The sequence below is a fragment of the Colobus angolensis genome, unplaced genomic scaffold (assembly GCF_000951035.1).
Source record: "Colobus angolensis palliatus isolate OR3802 unplaced genomic scaffold, Cang.pa_1.0 Scaffold35, whole genome shotgun sequence".
Lineage (NCBI taxonomy): Eukaryota > Metazoa > Chordata > Mammalia > Primates > Cercopithecidae > Colobus > Colobus angolensis.
In genome coordinates this window covers 586,149-610,636 of record NW_012116821.1, presented here as the reverse complement: position 1 = coordinate 610,636, position 24,488 = coordinate 586,149, and the positions used below count along the sequence as shown (strand labels likewise).

The 24,488-nt window shown below is 42.7% G+C and overlaps 1 protein-coding gene across 1 annotated transcript in view; it reads right to left on the bottom strand.

Annotated features, from left to right (window-relative positions):
- Window positions 1-24,488, bottom strand: part of TIAM2 (T-cell lymphoma invasion and metastasis 2) — a 569,840-nt gene that overhangs the window by 89,175 nt on the left and 456,177 nt on the right. The window contains 3 exon segments of the mRNA XM_011952751.1: window positions 24-185; window positions 11,639-11,785; window positions 12,466-12,651. Of these exon segments, the coding sequence (XP_011808141.1) occupies window positions 24-185; window positions 11,639-11,785; window positions 12,466-12,651 (495 nt within the window).

Genomic DNA, 24,488 nt, shown 5'->3' with positions numbered 1-24,488 from the left:
ATTTCTGCAGCAAAATCCATTACCTTGCATGCCAGAGTCAAAATATCTTCTACTCTGTGCTCTGGCTTGATCCCTACAGTAACTCCATGATTATCCTGAAAGTGGACATAAGTCTGGATTTCCCATGCATTGTCTCGGGGAACACTGTCTACTGTTGAACCATATATATGCAGAAGTTCGTCGACCTGTTTGTAGATGCCAAAAGAAAATGCAGACAAATTTGATTAACAAATGAAGGAAACCACCGGCCAAATGTCCTGTTCATTTACGAAGTATTTAGAGTAAACGCTCACATGCTTTACATCACTGGCTTCTCACAGCCCTCTGAGGCCAACAATGTTTCCTCACTCATTTTATGCAGATGAAACGGCAGCCACGGGAAGTGGAGTGAAAGTCAGTGACTGCCTGTCCTGTGTTCTTTCCACTGTGTCAATTGGCCGCTTATGCCGAGTTAGACCACCACAATCCAGCTGGAAACGGTGGCTCACGCCTGTAATCCCAGCACTTTGGGAGGCCAAGGCGGGCAGATCACCTGAGGTCAGGAGTTCGAGACCAGCCTGGCCAACATTGTGAAACAGCGTCTCTACCAAAAATACAAAAATTAGCCAGGCGTGGTGATATGCACCTGTAGTCCCAGCTACTTGGGAAGCTGAGGCAAGAGAATTGCTTGAACCTGGGAGGCAGAGGTTGCAGTGAGCCGAGATCGCGCCACTGCACTCCAGCCTGGGCAACAGAGTAAGAGTCTGTCTCAAAAAATAAAAAAAGAACACCGCAATCCATGTAAGGACTGCTGAGTATCCACGCTTACTACTCTGGGATCATGGTTGAGAACGGCCACTGTGAAGCCTGCATCTAAGCCATAATCCCTCTCCGACCTTCCACTAAATTCCAGACACACCTTGTCCATGGCCACTGACATCTGCCCGCCATCCTAACCCTGAACTGCACTTAATCCAAGCACAAACTTTCTCTTCTAAGTCTACCTGGTTTTTTTGTCTTTGTTTCTTTTCAATTTTAGCCTAACTCATCACTGACAGAAATCTATTTGTTCCTTAAAATTAACCTGTAGTCCTGATAAATCTTTTCTCTATCCTTCAGCTATCTCACACACAGACACTGTTGGAAAATCATCTCAAAGAATACCACCTTCAGGAAGCCTTTCCCAAAAAAGTTTAGTTTGCCAAACTACATCATCACAACAATTGCTGACTTCATGCTAATACGTCCTTCTGTAATTCATAACAAAAATAGCATACAGTTCTTAAGCAATGTAGACATGTTTCTCTCTGGCTAGGTTCTTATATTCACGTAGTAGTAAAGAAAAGATTTGGGGCTTTGAAATCAAAAGTCTCAGACGCTACCAGCAAAGTGTGGCCTAGGACAAGATTTACCTTGCTACGATTCAGCTATTTTGTAAAAGAGGACATTATTAATATAATTAATATTGAAAAAATTACTTGTTACTTAAGTTTTGTGAGCAAAAGAGGTTACTTATGTGAAACACCTTACATACCAGAAAATGTCACCGATAGATTCAATACTATCACATTATTATACATCATCATCATACTTTAAAGTTATCATTAATGGGTGATTTTACTTTGAATTCCATGCATTTTTAAATACAAAAAGCTCCTCCTATGTAGGATTTAAAAACTAGAAGAGACATCATAAAGAAATTTCAAAGAACAAAGCAAGACAAAAATCCATCTCTCTGTGTCATCTTTTTGAAAACATGGTGCTTAACTTTGAAGTGACATTTCTGGATCTGTCATGGATCTGTCACTTTCAGCACATTTTTCTGGAAGGGTGATCACAGCCAGAATGAACATCCCCACACGTGCCAATGACAAAGGAAAAGACAGGACCAGATGCAAGGAGCCAGGGATGCCAGGAACCAACCCGGACACTCTTTCCTAAAGGCTCTTGTCTTACACAGGCACATTATTTTCTCTGGTTCATTCTCTGGGCAGTGATTTCAACCCGGTGCTTAGCAACAAACAGATGCTGCCTTAAAGGTGCAGGCCCCCACCTCTGAAACCAGGCTTGTTGAGAAGCAAACTAAAACCCAGCAGAGGTCACTGTGGAGTAAGAAACGTCACAAAGAACAAGGCCTGGAGGAAGTCACAGGCTCCCACTGAGGGTGGCAGAGCAATTTACTGCTGCACTTTATGAGATCAGGAAAAACGTAATTATGGATAAACAGGTGGGGGAGGGACATGAGCAGTACAAATTAACACTGTGCCTTCACACCCTCTTGTTCCCACTGTTACTGACAATCAGAGAAAGGCTGTATTACCGGCCGGGCGCAGTGGCTCACGCCTGCAATCCCAGCACTTTGGGAGGCCGAGGTGGGTGGATCACCTAAGGTCACGAGTTCAAGACCAGCCTGGCCAATATAGTAAAACCCCATCTCTACTAAAAATAAAAATTATCTGGGCATGGTGGCACGCATCTGTAGTCCCAGCTACTCAGGAGGCTGAGGCAGGAGAATCGCTTGAACCTGGGAGGCGGAGGTAGGTTGCAGTGAGCCAAGATCATGCCACTGCAATACAGCCTGGGCGACAGAGGGAGTCTCCGCCTCAAAGAAAAAGAAAGATTGCATCTCATGAGGCCAAATGAAACAAGCTCTTGATGTGCCATCAGTTCACTAACCACTCACAACCAGCCCTCTCAGGGAGACACCATCATCACTTCCTATGGAACAGGCAAGACAGATATGGCTCAGGACATTCTAGAAACTTGCCCAAGTTTACACAACTAGTGCCTATGGTACTCCGGGGAACTGAAGGGTGGAAGTCTGGCTTGAGCTGGTTCACACCACCACTATATTACACAGAATGCCTGCCTGGCAGTTAACTCCCTTTATATAAAATGGGTACAACCTACATTTCCTGATTACTTTCCATTATTCTACGCTACACACCATGTTCCCACTGAACAGAATGGCTCAGGGAACAGTCCCCAAAAGGGAGTAGCAAGCTCCTGCTCCATGCCAGTGCTCACTTCCATCTCCTCTCTCTGCTGTACCGTCCTTACAGAGACAGTGCTGAAATCATATATACCCTCCAACCTGGTTTAAAATGCCCCTCTCTTATGAAGTCTCTCCTATCTCTTCTTTCTCTGCCCTCAAGTCCTCTCACTTAGATGAGTTTACTCTCCTATGTCCCTGGTACAGCATTTGGCAAAGCCCAGCCCACAGTGGAGTCACTTCTAAGTCCTGCACCAGGATAAGATGAATGCCAGCAGAGGCTTTGTCTTCTGTATCCTCATTCTCCCTCAGCCATTAACACAGTGTGTCCCATACCCAGGACACACTCAAAACTTGAGTGCTGAGCTGGATACAACTAGAAAATCACAGTCATATACAGGCATGAGAGGCAAACGCTGTCCGTTTTCAGTATCTTACTCAACTCTGTTGACATAGTGTCAAGTTCTTAATGCTCTCTGGGAGCTATGAGAAGAGAAATTAACAGATTATTGAAGGAGAACAAGTTCTGGACAACAGAAAAGTGTGCAGATAGATGGAAGGATGGAAGGACAAAAGAAATAATCCTATTAAAATCCATTAAACAAGGTGCTGTGCTACAATTGCTCTGAGTAATGGTTTTCTGAGTCTACACTATTGACCCAAGATGTAGTGAACCATAGAAGAGAAGATGCCCATCAAAGCCAAGGCCATCGAAGAGTTAGATCCTCTCAAGAGACCCCTCAATGAAAAGTTAAATATAATTTTTGGTGTGTGTTAGGCAGACACACACACACACACACACCCGTCACAAATGTATATACAGTTCAAGAAAAGTAAAACCTGGTTATTCAAAGGAAGCACCAAGAATTTAAAATTAATTCATTAGAACTAGAAAAAGAAAAAGCTACTTGGTGCTTACAGATCTCTTAGGTTGTTGTAAGCTTTGCCCATTTGGAGAGAAAGTTGGATTAATTCTCTCAAAGAGGGTCAATGCTATCCAAGTTGAAAATACACGTGCTGTAGTTTCAGGAAGCCAGATAAAATATTCTCCAACATTCTTTTCATAAAAAGAACAGAGAATCCTGAAAATAAGCATTAAAAATGGAGCCATCTGGAAAACTCTTTTTCCAGGTTACCCATTTCAAAGATGCCACTATGTTAAATGAATCTTTTCAACCACCCAGAATTCCATGGTTGGCTACCTCTGTCAGGACTGTTACACACCTACCATGCCTCCTACTCTACTTCCTCCCCTCAAAGAAAAAAACTACATATATATACACACACACACACACACACATACATATATATATATATATATATATATTTCTACTTCCTCCCCTCAAAGAAAAAAAAATATATATATATATGTTTCCAACTAGCCTCTTCAAGGTTTCCTGGTCCTGAGAATACAAATGGAGACAGAAAAAAATACAATAATAGAAAGACAATCCAGGTCAAATCTCAGCCTTGTTAGGGGCTGTTATCTAGTTCCTCTGCACTTCTGTTTCTTCACCTTCAAAAGAGGTTAAAAACAACAGCCTTGTGGGGTAGTTAGGAGACTGACGGGAGGAATTGCACTTGAAAGACAGAAATTGTAAAGGTGTGTTGTACGTTGAGCCTGGATCAGGTCCTTTATATAGTAGTACTGGGCATAACTACTGTATTTCAGCGATGACCACTATAAAGAATTTCCTGAGAATCATCCTTTGTTCCAAAGCCCTGGGGCACTGTAGTGGCCATTGCTGCTCAGATCACCTTGCAGTCAGCTCCAATTGGCCATCATGACACCGGAACATCACTGGGCTGCAGCCACAGCCACTCCAGACTGACTAGTGAATGTCTGCAAATCACTTTAGCTATCCTTGGAGGGCATTCCACAGAAGTATTTTTTATTATTATTATTACATCAAGGGTCCTGAAACCACATGTCAAATTACTTATGCTCAGTATGCAGCAAGGAGAAAAAATTGAAACTCCGTGTGTTCTCACAGCAGATGCTTTTGGATCAAATGGCTCGTAATTACTACTTGGATCACTGAAGAGAAGTGAGTAGCAAAATCACAATCTGGCTGTCACAAATGGGCCCACACCAGCACAGTGGCTGACAAAAGGAAAGTCTATTTGCAAGGGAGATGAAGGGAAAATACAAAAGGGAGTTGCATGCTCCCAGTTTTCTTAACAACAGTAAAATGTCATAGAAGAGAAAGTGTTTATTTCCTTCTTGGACTGATGCCCAAACATTGGTTGATATGAACGAAAAACAAAGATGGATCTAGCTAGCTTGCGAGCTGTATGCGTATATGTATACATATATATGCTGTATAGGGTTGCGTATTAATATTCTGTCTAAACAGATTACCATACTGTGGTGAAGAGTAAGCTGTTTCATTCATATTTTCTATTTAAGAAACCAATATTAGGGGTTTTGTTTTGGTTTCGGGGTTTTTTAGTTTTTAGTTTTTTTTTTTTCCGGTTTGCAGCTCATGACTAACATGACAATACTGCATTCACTCACTGGCACAGAAAGTTGGGACAGCCCAAACCAATTTTCCAGGAGAAGGGGCCAAGGCCCAGGGGCTGTCACATTTCTGCAATGAAGCTTCCGGGGCTGCCGCCATCCGAGTCTTACTGGGGACTTTTGTTGTCACAATCTCCATGACAAACACCTCCCTTCAAAGGCCATATAAGACTCACTATTACTCATCCAGACGTTCGCCATGAAAAGCTTTCGTTTTTGGCTAGACAAAGTGTCCTCTAAAAAAATGCTCAAGTAAGACTGGCTTTATTCCAGCCTTAACAGATTTTGAATTAGGGTGACCCACTGTTGGACTGTTATATGATGCATCAATTAGAGTGAAATAGTTAAAATGCACATGGCCCCTCCCTCACAACAGCCTTTCTGTGTTATAGAAATGAGCATAATTTACTTATTGTATAAAAATAGGTTCACTTTGGGAGGCCGAGACGGGCGGATCACGAGGTCAGGAGATCAAGACCATCCTGGCTAACACGGTGAAACTCCGTCTCTACTAAAAAAAAAAAAACTAGCCGGGCGAGGTGGCGGGCGCTTGTGGTCCCAGCTGCGCGGGAGGCTGAGGCAGGAGAATGGCGTGAACCCGGGAGGCGGAGCTTGCAGTGAGCTGAGATCCAGCCACTGCACTCCAGCCTGGGAGCCTAGCAACAGAGCAAGACGCTGTCTCAAAAAAAAAAAAAAAAAAAAAAAAAAAATTGGTTTGTGCAGGTTACAAGTATTCTACAAGAACGATTAGCAGATGAAAAGTAACAAGATGAAATATTAATTATTTAGCCAGCTCAGGCAGAATTTAAGTCCCAGAGATACTAAAAAAAAAAAAAATTACACCCTTAGTTCTATCTGCCATTCAATCTGAATCTAGTTATCTGGGTACTATAGCACAGAAATTATAGAGGCTGCATTAAAATAGTCCTATAAATGAATTTCTTCAGTATCCCTATATCACAAGTAATGCTTAGCTAAAATAAAAAGGAGTAACTGTTTAGATACACATGCTTAAAAAAACAAATGCAGAAATCATAGTTTCTTCTCACTCCTTAGAGCATTCATGGGACCTGTTTATTTGAGCCCAACTTAAGCACTAAGCTTAATTCTCACTGTAAGTGGCTACATGAGCAAAATTTATTTTCAAAGTCCAACAGACGCTCTGTTAATAGGAAGTGTACTGATGCTATAGTTTCATAACTTCCTTTTTTCGGGGACAGGGTCTTACTCTGTCACCCAGGTCGGAGTGCAGTGGCGCAATCTTGGCTCACTGCAACCTCTGCCTCCTAGGCTCAAGCGATCCTCCCACCTCAGCCTCCCAGGAGCACGCCACTACACTTGGCTAAGTTTTTGCATTTTTGGTAGAGATAGGGTTTCACTATGTTGCCCAGGCCAGTCTCAAATGATCCACCTGACTCGGCCTCCCAAAATTCTGGGATTACAGGCACGAGCCACCATGTCAGGCCTCTTAACTTTCAAAGTAAGAATTTTACATTGTTACACAGTGCTGGAAGAGATATGACCCTAAAATTATGGCCCTTTATTACAAATCAGTCATTCTCAGCCATTAAATGACTATAGTAGAAATAATCATCAAACTTATTAAGCAAGTACTATATCCTTATCAGTGTGCTATAGATTGAGAATATACAGATAATCATAGGGCATATATAAACTATATCAATTACAAGCTTTCCTGGGAGCCATGACATATGCACTTGACAGAATGTCTAACAGTAAGAGATGTAAGTGCAGAGTAAGAACTGGCTGGGCACGGTGGCTCATGCCTGTAATCTCAGCACTTTGGGAGACTGAGGTGGGTGGATCGCGATGTCCAGAGTTCAAGACTAGCCTGGCCAACATAGTGAAACTCCATCTCTACTAAAAATAAAAAATTTAGCCAGGCATGGTGGCGGGCGCCTGTAATCCCAGCTTCTTGGGAGGCTGAGGCAGGAGAACTGCTTCAATCTGGAAGGCGGAGGTTGCAGTGAGCCAAGATCACACCACTGCACTCCAGCCTGGGCAACAGAGCGAGACTCCATCTCAAAAAAAAAAAAATTATTTGGTGGAGGAGAAATTAGAGAACTAACACAGCTTCATGGGGATGTTGTGGGTTTGAAAAAGGCACTAGGAAGAGGCATAGGTACATCCAGGATTTCATACTCTAGGATTTCATTCAGAAATCATTCTGAGGATTTGTTTGGTCAAAAACAATTTTGGGGATGAGGAGACACTACTCAGGCTCCACTTGACAGTGCCTGGAGAGACACAGCGGAGAATGTACTATCTGTGTGAAGATCCCTGACAACCCTGAAAGGAAAATGCAATTTTGTATTCACTGAACTCTCAAATGAAGATAAGTACTGCTGAGGAATAGAGATGTATAAATGAAAGATGCTATTATGACTTCAGTCTAGTCATGTTGCTGATTTTAAAATGGAGTTATTGTGAGGTTAGATACCTCCAAAATGCTTGGCATTTAAGACCATCTCTTTAGAGAATACCTACTGGGACCATTTTAATTACAAATCTATTTTCAAGGAGTTCATGTAAAGATTCTGAACCAGCATTCCTCACTTAAGTTAGCATTTGTGTCATTCATGTAAAACAAGATGGCGGCCATCTACAGCAAAGTTTACCTCACTGGAGTTATTGGAGTTTTGAGGTAGCTGAGTTCCAGAAAATCCATGGCTGCCACTTAAATCAAATATCTGACAGACAGGGGATGAAAAGACTAATGAAATGGCCCTGTAATGTTCATTTGCCAGCTACCCTTTCTCATTATTTAAAAACTAAAGTTCTATAACATTTTAGAAGAGCTTCATATCACAATTTGTAAAATTATTCTAATAAGCTTAAAGTTTTAATTTCCCACATAGTTACATTTTACTTTTTATGTCATCTATCATTTAAGTCGGCCTGCAATCCCAGCACTTTGGGAGGCTGAGGTGGACAGATCACCTGAGGTCAGGAGTTCAAGACCAACCTGGCCAAAATAGTGAAATGCCATCCCCATTAAAAATACAAAAATTAGCCGGGCCTGGTGGCACCCACCTGTGGTCCCAGCTACTCAGGAGGCTGAGGCAGAGAATCGCTTGAACCCGGGAGGCAGAGGTTGCAGTGAGCTGAGATCATGCCACTGTACTCTAGCCTGGGCAACAGCAAGAGACTGTCTCGAATAAATAAATAAATTCATTCATTCATTCTTGATATCACTTTTAACCAAAAAGTACATGTTTCTGAAGGTGTGAAACAGAACCACCAAAATCAAGCTCATACCTACTTTTTTTAATGTGCACAGAATAAATCTTGGGATAAAATACAGCTAAATGTTAAAAGTGGTTTGTTTGGGTAGAAGAACTAAAAACAATTGCTTTTTCCAAATTTCACCTTCTAAATTTTGTAGTGGCATAATTAACACTAAAAACAATATACACATTTAGAAATACCTACTAAATCAACTTCATTCAGTTATATAAATATCGACACTGTAATTAGTTTCATATCTTTTTAAAACAAAAAATGTTCAACCAAATGCTTTTGTTTATCAAAAAATCTATGTTGAGAACAAATTACGACACATGCTGGGTAAAAAACCATATTAGGCTCATATCTAATTAGCAGAATGTCTACATCTAAGAAAAGTAAGCAAGTTATTTATCAAGTTATTATTTAATTATATAGAATATACTGTCTTGATTAAAATACCTTAAGGACATTAGTTAACCATCAAAGAAGGTCAGTTCACAAAGCATAAGGGCTCGGTGTTATGGCTCAGGCCTGTAATCCCAGCACTCTGGGAGGTTGAGATGGGAAGACAGATTGAGGCCAGAAGTTTGAGACTAGCCTGGGCAACACAGGGAGACCGCCCCCACTTCCATTTCTACAAAAATGATTTTTTTAAAATAAAGAAAGCATAGGCCCACCATTAGCAAAGGGTTTGCAGTTGACTACAGTCAATAATGAGGAAATACATTTCCATTACAACCAACAAATAAGATTACTCTTTACAATTAAATTGAATTAAATTAAATTACAGGCTGGTCATGGTGGCTCACACCTATAATCCCAGCACTTTGAGAGGTAGAGGCAGGTGGATCACATGAGGCCAGAAGTTTGAGACCAGCCTGACCAACATGGTGAAACCCTGACTCTACTAAAAATATAAAAATTAGCTGAGTGTGGTGGCTCAAGACTGTAGTCCCAGCTACTCGGGAGGCTGAGGTACAAGAATTGCTTGAACCTGGGATGTGGAGGTTGCAGTGACTCAAGATTATACCACTGCACTCCAGCCTGGGTGACAGAGACTCTGTCTCAAAAAAGAAAAAAAAATTATTACAAGTAGAACCACAATTTTAAAATCTGATATTATTTTTGTATATCAGTATACAAAAATGGTGGCCACATAAAAGAAGTTTCCTGTGATTCTGCTGTTAATGAACCAGCCCACTCCCCACCACCTCTAACTTTATTATTTCAAGGTTTTAAACAGGTCAAAGGAATTGATACTGGCCCTTTTACTTACCTAATTCACAAAAGCATTATCAAATAAATAGCCATACACAAATTAGAAAACAAAGATCCAATAAAATGTGACTCTCTTTCCAATGATATTGAAAACATGATCAGAAAAACAGCAGCTCATTGAAAATAAAAGCAAAAACTTCTTCAGATTTAATTGCAAACCTTTTCCCTATTCACCTGAATGATCAGGTCATCATATAACTTATTTTTTCAACAGCTTTGAAACATAGTAAGCCTAAAACATATCAATCAGCAAGATAAAATCCATTATCATGCACCTGCATCATGAAATACAGGTGCACCATGAAATACACATATTCAAAATGTTTTGAAAACAATTTACAATACTTGGGCCGCATTTCACCAACATGTGCTTAGGCTACTTTTCCTTAATAAAAATGTTAGAAGAGGCCAGGCACGGTGGCTCACGCCTGTAATCAGCACTCTGGGAGGCCCAGATGGGTGGATCACCTGAGGTCAGGAGTTCACGACCAGCCTGGCCAACAGGATGAAACCCCATCTCTCCTAAAAAAATACAAAAATTAGCCAGGCGTGGTGGTGTGCACCTGTAGTCCCAGCTACTCAGGAGGCTGAGGCAGGAGAATCACTTGAACCCAGGAGGCAGAGGTTGCAGTGAGCCAAGATCGCACCACTACACTCCAGCTGGGTGACAGAGCAAGACTCCATCTCAAAAAAAAAAAAAAAAGAAAAAGAAAGAAAAAGATAAACGTTACAAGAGCCACCCCTCCCCAAGGGAAAAATAAGCACCAGCAATCTTCCAGTGTTTCAAGACCATGGACTTACGCAGAAACTAGTCCCGGCTATGCCCTTTGGTGCTGGTGAACAGGGTAAGGTAAGTGATGTAACTAACCTCTTCAAGTGTCAGTCTCCTCATCTCTAAAATGGGATGACAAAACCCCAAGGCCATGTTCTAAGGATTTAGTGAGCAAAATCCACAGCACTAGCAACGGAATTGAGCTGCCACTCCTCTGATTAATTTTCCATTTATTTTAATATAAAATCTATGAGAAAATAAATATTAGTACTAGATGGAAGGAAAAGTGTGGATTATTTTCTGATTATTCTTATTTTTACTGTTCTTAAGCACTGCATGCAGTATGACTACCTCTTTGGGAGTGCCAGGATAGATACGGCAACTTGTGCACTTTCGTTGGGCAAAAAAAAAAAAGAGCATGCTAAGAATTGATTCCTTTGAATCAACTTTTATTTTCATTTTTATTTTTGAGACAGGGTCTCGCTCTGTCACTCAGGCTGGAGTGCAGTGGCAAAATCATGGCTCACTGCAACCTTGACCTCCCAGGCTCAAGCGATCTTCCCAATTCAGCCTTCAGAGTAGCTGGGACTATAGGCGCACACCACCATACTCGGCTATTTGTAGAGATGGGGTCTCACTCTGTTGCCCAGGCTGCTCTTGAACTCCTGGGCTTAGCTGATCCTCCTGCCTTGCCCTCCCAATGTGCTAGAATTATGGCATGCGCCACCCCACCTGGCCTGATTTCATTCTTAACAGATGAATGAACATTGATGATTTACAGCAGGCGGAAAATTAGGGGTTTCAGGAATTTCACTCTAGTATGCTGTTCCCATGCTGAAGAGCTCACCTGAGTTATAGAAGGTCTCTTTTCCTTCCCTTTTCTGGCCAGTGTGTCCAGCCCTTTTAACGAAGAAAATATTCCCTTCTTGTTTCTCCCTCGCTGGGTCAGTGACAGTGTCCTTTTCCGGAGAGCAGAGTCATCTCTAGAACATACCTAATGTAAAACACAGTTTAAAAAAATCTAAAGGCTTAGTATTTGAGTGGCAGAAAAAATTAACAGTTGCCCTAAGGAAGTGAGCTCTGCTTGCTACAAATGCATTCTGACCATCGCCAAAAGCTACTGCATGTCTGAAATGCCAGGAAAGCATCCACCACATAGACAGCTCTCATCTGGATAACACAAGTCATGACATTCAGGTCTCTCCATGGTGGGCAGCAGTGTCAGCAAAACCACTACAGACCCCTAGGCTGAGTCAACACAACACACAGAAGCCACCAAAATGGAAGTGACTTCAAAAACGCCGACGGGGTGCTCTGCAGGACAGAGAAAACAACCTTTAATCCATCGTTTAATCTTTACCCCACTGTTGTCCCTTCTCCAGGATCCCACTTTCCTGATGGTATGAGGTGGAACACACAGGCAGACAGAGATGAACATGTAGTAACTGTCCACTAGCTGCTGGACTCTAGAATAAGCAGTAGAGAAACTGGGGGCTCTACAGCACGATTTCTGGTCTCCTTCATCCCCAGGCCCGTGGCCTCTGGGTGACCTGGCCTCTAGGAGTCTGTTGTTGGGTCAAGTCCCACAAGCGCTGATGGCAACAAGCCGAAGAAAGGGGGAGCATCCGCAGCCCTCCCCGAATGCTACAGAAACAGCCTTCCTTAGGAACTTACCAGAGCATGAAAAGAGGAAACAGACAAGATGCCCAGCCTGCCGAGGGCCAGCTTGGAGGGGCGGCTGGCGGCTGCAAGGAGACTCTTGGGGTTCGGTAACTCTCCACCTTGTAGGCTGGCCAGATAGCAGCGCATCCTGAACAGATCCATGTGAAATTTCTCAAGATTCTGCTCCCATTGCTGGATCTTAAAGCAAAAACAGAGGTGATTTAAATAAAAATTAAAAGTTTTCATGGGTCAAAATGAAAACGTGATCCCTTTCACAAACTTAAAGAAAAAATTAGTTTCAGCTGGTCTGCATGGTTTAAATTAGCCTTTCCTGCTGACCCCAACTCAATCCCTCCCATCCAAATGCATTGGGTCCTTTGGGAGGTGAGGTGGGCAGATCAGTGAAGGTCATGCATTCAAGACCAAACATAGTGAAACCCCATCTCTACTAAAAAACAAACAAACAAAATATATATGTGTGTGTGTGTGTGTGTGTGTGTGTGTGTGTGTGTATATGTGTGTGTGCGCGTGTATATATATATATGCACACAAAAATTAGCCAGGTGTGGTGGCAGACACCTGTAATCTCAGCTACTCTGGAGGCTGAGGCAGGAGAATCGATTGAACATAGGAGGTGGAGGTTACAGTGAGCCAAGATCATGCCACTGCACTCCAGTCTGAGCAACCAAGCAAGACTCTGTCTCAAAGAAAAAAAACAAAAAAATGCACTGGGTCATCTGGCACTTCATCAGGATAGCCAAACAAAAAAAACAAAAACAAAAAGCCAGTGGTCCCAACACAGTGACATGCCAAAAAGGCATGATGTTTGGAGAATGCCAACACTCTAACCATCCTGACTGAAAACAGGATGCAATTTGCAAGTCAGCTTTTTCACTTTGCTTCATTTCCCTTCACATCTACAGTCCCTGATCCTAAACTGGATTAACTGAACTGCACACAAACAAATGCCAGATAAATGAAAGTAGTGACTTTATGTTTCTGTTCATTCTGAGTAAATGACTTAAAACAATAAGAAGCAAATGGACTTCAGGGATAAAGGCAAACAGCACTTTTACTTAGAACACTCCTATGTATCTTGGAGAATAACCACCATCTGTACATCTAAATAAAACTAAAGTATATGCAGCTGTTTATACCACAGAAGTTCCTATGAACTTCTTCAAAACTTAAGTCATGATTTAGTAAAGAAATGCAGCCAAACTCTGGGAGCCCCTCTCCTTTCTCCCAAGGATGTGAAAATGCATTACCTACAAGTATTACCTTCATGCAAAGATAAATTATTAATAATAGGTGAAGAGAGGCTCTTGTGACTTGCCAACACAGGGACTCAGCAGAAGAACGAAAAGAACAGAAAGCTGTGATTCAAAAGGTCTTAAGAGCAATCTCAACACTCAAGAGAAGGTCTGTAAGTCAATGCTTGCAATAAAGGATTCAGTGTGAAGAGTGAGGTCATTTCAGGTGCAACAGTTGCAGCTTTAGTTCTGCCATGTTGCTGAGCACCAAAATGGACCTTAGCCTTTCACACTAAGCTTTCTAGGTGAATCCTTCATTCTGGATAAATGATACTTTGAAGGATTTCCAACACTGGACACTGCCCCCTCCAATCTCTCCCCATAGAAAAGTATTATAAATTCTGGGCATTTCCCAGACCTTCTCCAAGTTCTCTGTATCTATTTCTTAGGTTGGTCGCTGCACAACTTTTCTGCATGAAAGAAAAACAGTCACAAGATCTAAACAAAGAATTTCTTGCTCATCATCATTTGTCAGCAAAACAGTGATGTTCCAAGGTGCATTGAAACAATGTCAACATCCATAAAGAATTTAACCTCACTTAAGATCCTGTATACCCATATTAGCAACGTAGTGGCCTATTGGTATCAGCCTTGAATGGACAGAATGACCTGTTGGCTTTTAAAAATGCAGATGCCCAGGTCCTACACCTGAAGATTCTATCCATTAGGTCTGAGGTCTAGGAAAGTTTACATTTCATAAGCACCTCCTGGGATTCTGGTGCGCGGCCTTACTGATGACTCCTGTTCTAGACTAACAAGACAGTTCAAACTGAAACTGCAAGTCTCTTCCTGGTCCTGCCATATTAGAGAATTCCAGATTCCAGAGTGACGGATGGGTACAAACTGACACCTTACTTAAGGTTCAGTAAAAACTATAATCTCAGTTCTGTTTCTCAAACATCTTCTCTCCAGATGATTCCTGAAAATCCACAATTATAGATGGATTCCTTTGTCTTCTAATAATATGTAGACATTCGTAGATTGAATAATGCATTAAAGTTTATCACACTCATTTACGCCTCAGTGTAAAACACTTTATCAGATATTTTCTGAAGGTTGTATGGAGACTGAAGATACAAGAGGAAAGACAATGAATGAGTGGCCAGGCACGGTGGCTCACACCTGTAATCCCAGCACTTGGAGAGGCCAAGGCAGGCAGATTGCTTGAGCCCAGGAGTTTGAGACCAGCCTGGGCAACATGGCAAAATCCTGTCTCTACAAAATATACAGAAATTAGCCAGGCATGGTGGTGCATGCCTGTAGTCCCAGCTACTCGAGAGGCTGAGGTAGGAGGATCGCTTGAGCCCAAGAGATGGAGGATGAAGAAAACTGACATCATACCATTGCATTCCAGCCTGGGTGACAGAGTGAGACTATCTCTAAAAAGAAAAAAAGGAAAGAAAAAGAAAATGAACAAGTCCTTGGATACCAGAAGGTAAAGATGCCCATGCCATCCATGATGGATTAAAAAGACAAAAAAGGCCAGGAGCGGTGGCTCACACGTGTAATCCCAGAACTTTGGGAGGCTGAGGCAGGCAGATCATTTGAGTTCAGGAGTTCAAGACCAGACTGACCAACATGGTAAAACCCCATCTCTACTAAAAATACAAAAAAAAAAAAAAAATTAGCCACATGTGGTGGCACATGCCTGTAATACCAGCTACTCAGGAGGTTGAGGCAAGAGAATCACTTGAACCCAGGAGGCAGAGGCTGCAGTGAGCCGAGGCCACACCACTGCACTCCAGCCTGGGCAACAGAGTGAGACTCCATCTCAGAAAAAATTAAAAAAAAAAGACAAAATAAAATAAACTAAAATCCAGGTCTATGCCAAGCACCATAGATTGGGGAAGAAGACAATCTCTTGTATTTGCACTGAGTCCTGTAGTTTTAAAAGTATTTTTGAAAGCACTATTTAATGTATTTATGTGACTACACATCAAAGCAGCACTGAGAGGTAAAGACAGTTCCGTCCCAAACCATACACAGAGAATCATAAAGTTTTGTCAGAAACACTTAAATAATCTTCAGCACTCATAGACCTCTCACCCAAAGCTTGGGACAAAATACAGGTGAATTCAGAGGAAGAACACAGACCCAGATGCTTAGGTTTGTTGGAAAGTCAACAGGGCTGGAACACCCCAATAGTCCAAAGGAGACCTTATAAAAATCAAGACATTTGTTGTTTTGATTATACCTTATTAAGTTTCAAGACAACCAGTATTTCAATAAACTGTACACTGTAGAGTTCATTTAAAACTTAATTTAGTAGAAAAAGCAAAGGAAAAGTAACTTCATGACTTCTCTATTTCAGCAATGTTCCTTATCTTCTTATCCTTATCCTGACTGGCGCGTTTTTTTGTTTGTTTGTTTGTTTTTGTTTTTGTTGTGAGACAGGGTCTCACTCTGATACCCCGGCTGCGGGTACAGTGGCACTGTCGGCTCACTGCAACCTCTGCTTCCTGTGCTCAATTGATCTTCCCAACTCAGCCTCTCAAGACCACAAGTGCATGCCACCATGCCTGGCTAATTTTGCATCTTTTTGTAGAGACCGGGTTTTGCCATGTTGCCCAGCCTGGTCTCAAACTCCTGAGCTCAAAGCGATCCACCTGTGTAATGGTTAACATTACATACCAACTTGATTGGGCCATGGGGTACCCAGATATTTAGTCAAACATTATTCTGGGTATGTCTCTGAGGATGTTTTGGGGGAGATTAACATTTAAGTGGGTAGACTGAGTAATGTGGATTGCCTTCCCTAATGTGGGTGGGCCTCATCCAATCTGTTGACCACCTGAAGAGAACAAAAAGGCTGACACCCCCTCAAGTAACAGAGAACTCCTCCCCCCTGACAGCCTTCAAACTGGGACACTGGCTTTTTTCCCCCTTGGCTTCGGTCTTGAACAAAACATGGGCTCTTCCTCAATCTTGAGTCTGCCAGTCTTCAGCCCAGAACTACAACGTCAGCTCTCTTCATTCTCATGCCTTCAACTCAGACTGGAACTGTATACCATTGGCTCTCCCAGGTCTCCAGCTTACTGATTTACCCTACAGACCTTGGGACTTGCCCTTCTCCATAAATGCATGAGCCTACTTCTTTCTTTCTTTCTTTTTTTTTTTTTTTTTGAGATGGAGTCTCACTCTTGTCACCCAGGCTGGAGTGCAGTGGTCGGATCTCGGCTCACTGCAAGCTCCGCCTCTCAGGTGTATGCTATTGTCCTGCCTCAGCCTCCCGAGTAGCTGGGACTACAGGCGCCCGCCACCTCACCCGGCTAGTTTTTTTGTATTTTTTTTAGTAGAGACGGGGTTTCACCGTGTTAGCCAGGATGGTCTCGATCTCCTGACCTCGTGATCCACCCGTCTCGGCCTCCCAAAGTGCTGGGATTACAGGCTTGAGCCACCGTGCCCAGCCGAGACTATTTCTTATAATAAATCTCTCTCTTTCTCTCCCTACACAAACACATACACACACCTCTTCATGTATACACACATCCTACTGGTTCTGTTTCTCTGGAGACCCCTGACTTACACAGCCTTCATCCCTATAGATCTCTGTGGCAGAGTGAGCCATCTTTACTCACATATCTATTCCATATTGAAAGATCATAGTCATCTTATTTTTAAGGTCATAGTTCTTTATAGAAAGAATCAGTCACAGAGCTTAAATGAAGATTTGTGGTTAAATAAGAATCAATATGAAATATCTGACTTTTCTTCCCACAGACTCACCCAAGTTGTAGAGAGGAACTTGAAGGAGTATTCAAGTAAAAGTATGGTGAGGCCCCAGATTCAGATGCTTGGGTTCCTTAGAGGGAAGGAAGAGGTACAAATGCTGGACCCATAGGCTCACAACAGACCTTATAGTATTTAGAAAGGCTGTTAACATTTGCAATGAAATTGCAAAGGAGTTGATATTACCATACCTTCATTTCTCAGCAGGTGAAACTTAAGTCTAGAAGAGAAGCGATTTGACCAGAGTCACGTAAAAAGTTCGCCCTACCAGACTAGCAGACCCAAAGCTGATTCTGATGCGAACAACATGTGGGGCACAGGGACACTCTCAAGTAGCTATGAAGGGGCCCCTGATTCCAGGTCTTCTGATTCATAGGCAGATACCTGTGCACTATCCTAACCGTGACCTCAGCAACTTTCATTTACATTTTTACCTGTCAACTTTATTTCTGCCCATATATCCCTAGGTATTCTACAGACAAAGAGGTAAGACTACCACACTCTCATTTAGTGGCCCTATTCATATTGAACACTTTACATCATTTCAATATCCTACCAGCCCTGACATTCAAAGCCAGCCCAAATTTAAAGTAATGTTAACTTGAAAGAAAAACATTTTATAACAATTCCTCGGAAGGTGACATAAAAGAAAAAGATACATATTTTAAAGGGTAAAGGAAGAAATAAAAGATAATCTTTTAGCTATTATGTATGTTAGTTTAGAGATTCGGTACAGTTCAATGATAATAATCACCAAAATAGTAATGTATTACCTGACCACATTTATCAAGATGTTTCCAGAGATATTGTTTTCTAACATCAAAAACTAAAATGCCCAAAATCAGTTCTTTTTAATCCAAGACACCCCACCCCCTTTTCCTAAATTCTTTAAATACTTATAAGTTTCTAGATGTTTCTTTATTTTTTAAAGATAAACATCAAGATATGATACAAAAATTAAAAAAAAAAAAAAAACCACTTCCAGCCTGGTCAACATGGTGAAACCCCATCTCTATAAAAAATACAAAACTCAGCCAGGTGTGGTTGGCACACGCCTATAGCCCCATCTATGTGGGAGGCAGAGGTGGGAGGATAGCTTGAGCCCAGGAGGTCGAGGCTGCAGTGAGCCGAGACAGGGCCACTGCACACTGCAGCCTGGGCAACAGAGTGAGACCCTGTCAAAAAAAAAAAGTAAAAAACGTAACTTCTATGGAGATGAAGCTTTTGTTTCTTTCAATGCCCATACTCAAAACATAAAAATGAGAAGACTGAAAAAAACTCACTCTAAGGAGGTTTTCTTTATGTTTCATTGTGAAAGGAAGTTACTAATAACAAAATTACAGGGGAACACTCCCGTTTTAAACACTGGCACAAATTCAATGAAAAATTTTCCTCTTTACTGCTAACACAGCTTTATTGATTTAATGAACTCAGAAAGGTTATGGTCTCCTGTAGTAAAGTGGGAGGGAGACAGATGAAGCCTAATGCTAAAAATAACAAATGAATAATGTTTTTTTTAAAAAAAGATGACAAGTACATTCCTGCCACACCCAGCAGTCCTAGAAAAATATTTTCTGCCATTTAGTCATTTAATCGCAGTAGTCATTTGCCTATTACTAGGTTTGTCCTGTAAGATAATTCATGTTTCTTTCTTGGTGTAAGAAGCTAAAAATCTCCCATTCTATGCTTTCCAAATACTAAAACCCATCTTCACAGAAGAACCAGCTAGTGACATAGATTACACTCAAGTTTAGCAGTAGTTAGAACAACCAGCTGAAGTTGAGAGATTCAGTTTTGTTCTATTTTCCTTTGAGATATAATTCCCATACCAAAAATTCACTCAGTTTTATAATCAATGTAATTCCCATCAAATCAACCTGAAAAATCCACATTATAAAAACAAGTAAATCTAAGGTTCTATTCCATACAAAACAATTCATCACCTGGTTTAGTTAGCAAGCAAAGCATCATCTGATTTACCCAAGTCTTACGGAACAGTAGCACCTATGAATTAGCACAGATTTGTGTCCAAATCCCAGCTCTGCCACTGACCAGCTGTGTGACATAAGCAAATGCACTTCTTGCCACTGCAGTGGCACAATCAGTTAGTGCGCGGTACTTATACAGAAAATGTACTTCTCATCTGGGCGCAATGGCTCACTCCTGTAATCCCAGCACTTTGAGAGGCCGAGATGGGAGGATCACTTGAGCCCAGGAGTTCGAGACCAACCTCGGCAACGTAGAGAGACCTTCTGTCTATTTTTTTTTAAAAAAATTTTTATTCTAAAAAAAAAGAAGAAGAAAAAGAAAAGAAATACAATTCTCCTAAGGGTCTATTTACTTGTCCATCAAATGGGTGCTATATCTACATCTTTACCTTGTAGAGTTACTGTGAAATCACATATGATAGTGGCCTAAGGCAGAGGCTCTAATAAAACAGGGAGGGGAAACATGAGAACAGAGCAGGGCAAAAGGAGGGGTTCTGTTAGCTGAGGATGAAGGCCTAGAACACTGGGGAGTGGGCTGGGGGCTGACTCAGAGAAGAACTCTGTTTCCTGAAGTAAAGAGGACAGATCCTCGGACAGACGAGACAGAGGTGCATCCACACATTCACTAACTCAAGCAAAGCATCAAGGGTTCAGAGAAAAAAAAAGTCACGGTTCCTCCAGGAGCACGTATTTTATAGCAGCAACAATCTTACACAGGAAGAAATCATGACAAAGCCACAGATGAGAGCAGTGGCACAGACATGGAGAACTGTGGGAGGGGAGTGGGGTTCCCTGATGGAGTGGGCGAGAGGGCGATCAAGGACAGCACCCTGGAGGAAGCAACCCCTAAACCCTTCATGACAGTCGAGAAGGGGTGAGCCAGATGAAGTGGGCGGAGGGGAGCAGGACACATTTGTGCACAGCACGGGAGTCCTCGCTGTCTGAGGAAAAACCTGAAGAAAGGAGCAGAAGGGTGGGCTCAGGGAGTTGCAGGTAAAGGTCAAGGTGGGGAGAGGTTATCAGGGACTTTATCTGGCAATCACAGGATCACATGTGCTTTTTATTGTTTTACTTTTATTTTATGTATTTCTTTTGAGACATATCACTCTGTGGCTCAGGCTGGAGTGCAATGGTGTGGTCTCAGCTCACAGAAACCTCTGCTTCCTGAGTTCAAGCGATTCTCCTGCCTCACCCTCCCAAGTAGCTGGGATCACAGGCGTGTGCCATGACACCTGGCTAATTATTTTTGTATTTTCAGTAGAGATGGGGTTTCTCCACATTGGCCAGGCTGGTCTCAAACTCCTGACCTCAAGTGTCTGCCCACCTCAGTCTCCCAAAGTGCTGGAATTACAGGCATGAGCCACTGCGCCTGACCCAGATGTGCTTTTCAGATGCAACCCAGTCTGGCTGTTGTATGGAAAATGCATCGGATGAAGGGTGAAACTGGAGGCTTCTGCAGTGGTACTGGGAGGAGAGAGTGACAGACAGTCCTACTTCCCCTGACTACCTCTCACCACCTATAACCACAGTGCTGTTGCTCCCACTGTGCCTTGGCCTGGAAGCCCCCTCTCCATTCTCCTTATGGTAAACTCCTTGTTTTTTAAGAAGCAGCTCGGCATCCCTCCTCCAGGGTCTTCCATGACTGCACAAGAGGCTACATTTCCCGTTTCTGTCTTCCACAGCACTGGAATGATGACTGCACGTGAGGCTACACTTCCCGTTTCTGTCCTCCACAGCACTGGAATGCCATGTGCACTGAATCACTGCGTTATGTTGAAATTGTACGCTCAACTGTCTGTCACCTGCTAGACTGAGAGCACCCTGAGGGCAGAGACAGTGACTTCTTTGAGTCTCCAATCTGTGCACATTTGCCTGACCCAGAGTGTGCACTGAACAAACGCTCACCGAACTAAACCAAACATTCTTATTCTCCTGTCAAAAACACTTACAGGCAGGGCGCGGTGGCTCATGCTTGTAATCCCAACCCTTTGGGAGGCCAAGGCGGGCAGATTGCCTGAGGTCAGGAGTTTGAGACCAGCCTGGCTAACATGGCAAAACCCCATCTCTAGTAAAAATACAAAAATTAGCCGGCCGTGGTGGCGTACGCCTATAATCCCAGCTACCCAGGAGGCTAAGGCAGGAGAATCGCTGGAACCCAGGAGGCAGAGGCTGCAGTGAGCCAAGATCACACCACTGCACTCCAGCCTGGGCAACAAAAGAGAAAGACTCCGTCTCAAAAAAAATAGAAAATAAAAACACTTCCAGCCGTGCACATTGGCTCACGCCTGTAATCCCAGCACTTTGGGAGTCTGAGACAGGCAGATCACTTGAGGTCAGGAGTTTGAGACCAGCATGGCCAACATGGTGAAACCCCATCTCTACTAAAATACAAAAATTAGCAGGACGTAGTGGCACATGCCTGTAATCGCAGCTGCCCAGGAGGCTGAGCGACGAGAATCACTTGAACCCAGGAGGCAGAGGTTGCAGTGAGCCAAGACCATGCCACTGCACTCCAGCCTGGGCAACAGAGCAAGACTCTGCCTTAAAAAATAAAAACATTAAAAATAAAAAGTAACACTTTCACCATCTCCCTGTTGCCTACTGAATAAAGTTCACGTCTTCACCCACCACCTCCACAATCTGGCTTTATCTCCCTCAAATCCCCTCACAAATATGCTACTCTCCAGTGGTTTGTTCCTCAAACTGCTTCCCCCTGCACACATCCAGAAATACACCATAGTATCCTCATATTTTCCTCAAAGCTTTGTTCTCATTGTTCTCACCAGTTTCCAGTTGTCTAAACGCAATCCATCCTCTTTCTGATTTTAAAACTGTATTTAAGTAAATATTTAAACTGAAGCCCACGTTTCACAAAACCCAGAGCAGTCTCAACCCTACCAGCAAGCGCTTCCTCCTTCCCCACAGTACCCCCTGGTAGTCCAATCACCTCCTCCCTCTCCAGCCTAATTAACCACAGAAGCAGGCCTGGCTCCCCTGGAAATCGCACATAATGAGGCAGGATGGGGGACGCCATCTGGGAGAATGCCAAGACTGCCTAAGGGTGGTGAGGTTTTGTCCTTGTTTACTTGTTTGAAATAATAAGCGGAAAGGAAAATAAAGTACTAACTGGACTTAATTTACAACTCTTCCTCCCTGGGAACTTCAAAGGCGATCTGGCATGTGGATGGCGGTGTGATCTGGTCCACACTGGACATGCTCAAATGAAAGCTGCATCATCCTGCCCCAGAAACACCCAAGAGGCCCAGGACACGGCCAGAGCATGTGACCACTGACAGTACGCAGCTCAGCTAGTACATTAACTGTGATAGTGCCTTTTTATTTCAAAAAGGATCTTCTCCACCCACGTACTTCAAAGAAAACCTGTTCCAGAGAATTTCTCTTGCATGATGTCATCTACATTGTACATTCTATTTTTAGGCTAGAAATGACTACATCTGAGGTTCTCAGGGAAAATCGCTAGGGAGGAAGCTCCATAAATAAATGTATATTTATTGAGGTTTTAAAATGCTAAGTGGATAAAGCACTGCTCTTTTACAGACATTTTTAAAAGGAAGTTTAGAGAAAGCTAAACGCTTAGGGAGTATTTTGGAGACCCTGTCCTGATTGGTCTTGATATGTAAATACCTTTGCCTTTGTAGCTTCACATTACATGTTTTTGTCAAATATCTCATAAAAGCAATTTTAAGCAAGTAGTTGTTCCTGCTTAATGTTTCCCAGTCTTTGTGTCTGAAGGTAAAAAGTAAGCAGCTCTTGGCCAGGCACGGTGGCTTCACACCTGTAATCCCACCACTTTGGGAGGCCAAGGCCGGCAGATCATCTGAGGTTAGAAGTTCAAGAACAGCCTGGTCAACATGGTGAAACCCCATCTCTACTAAAAATACAAAAATTAGCTGGGTGTGGTGGTGGGTGCCTGTAATCCCAGTTACTCGGGAGGTTGAGGCAGGAGAATCACTTGAACCCAGCAGGCGGAGATTGCAGTGAGCCGAGACTGTGCCACTACACTCCAGCCTGGGTGACAGGGCGAGACTCTGTCCAAAAAAAAAAGAGCAAACAGCTGTCTTTACAACCTGCTGACAAAGGACGCAAGGACAATGGGCACAGCACACATAACTCAGGCTACATGCTGCAAAGCCCTTCAGGAACATGTGACTAAATCATAACCTCAAAGAGTGCAATACAGTGAGAATAATTTCAGGTAGAATTTCTTTTTTTTTTTTTGTCTTTTTTCAGAAATAGTGTCTTGCTCGTTGCCCCACCTGATCTTGAGCTCCTGGCCTCAAGTGAACCTCCAGCCTCAGCCTCCCAAAGTACTGGGATTACAGGCATGAGTCACCACGCCTGCCCAAGAATTTCTAAGATCAATCCCAATTGTCTGTTACCAGAAACTCACAAGAATAACATGAGAAGGGGACTGCATGTACGGCAGGGGTTGGGAGAAGGCTGTAGGGGAGAAAGGGGTGTGGGGAGGACACAGGAAGGGGTTAGGACCTGGGCTATGGGTAGGGGAGAACCAAAAATTAGTAGTGTTAGAATGGTGCACTTAAAATAACTAAAGTGATGATTCTGTCAAAGAATGGATAATGGGCCAGAGGTGATAATTACCCTCATTCTTTAAAACAGCTTCTCTTCAGGCCACCTGATCATCCAGACCCCTGGCTTTATGTAAGGGTTTATGTTAAACTAACCTCCCCTCTTAATCAGAGAATAGCACCAACTATGATGTCATCAATTAAACATTTACAAACTATGGACAAGGGAATACAATTACAGTTAATGAAAAATTTAAATTAAAAAAAAATGTTTGCTTAGACTCCTTGTGGCCACAAAGAAACCCCCACTCACCACCACCACACACACACCAGGCCAGGAGCCTCTCAGTGTTGTCAAATGTCCCTTTTCTTTCCCTAGCCCTAAACATCTGACCTACGCAAAGACCTGAAAACTCCAAGCTGGGCATCCCTTCGACAGGACTACATTACGGTCA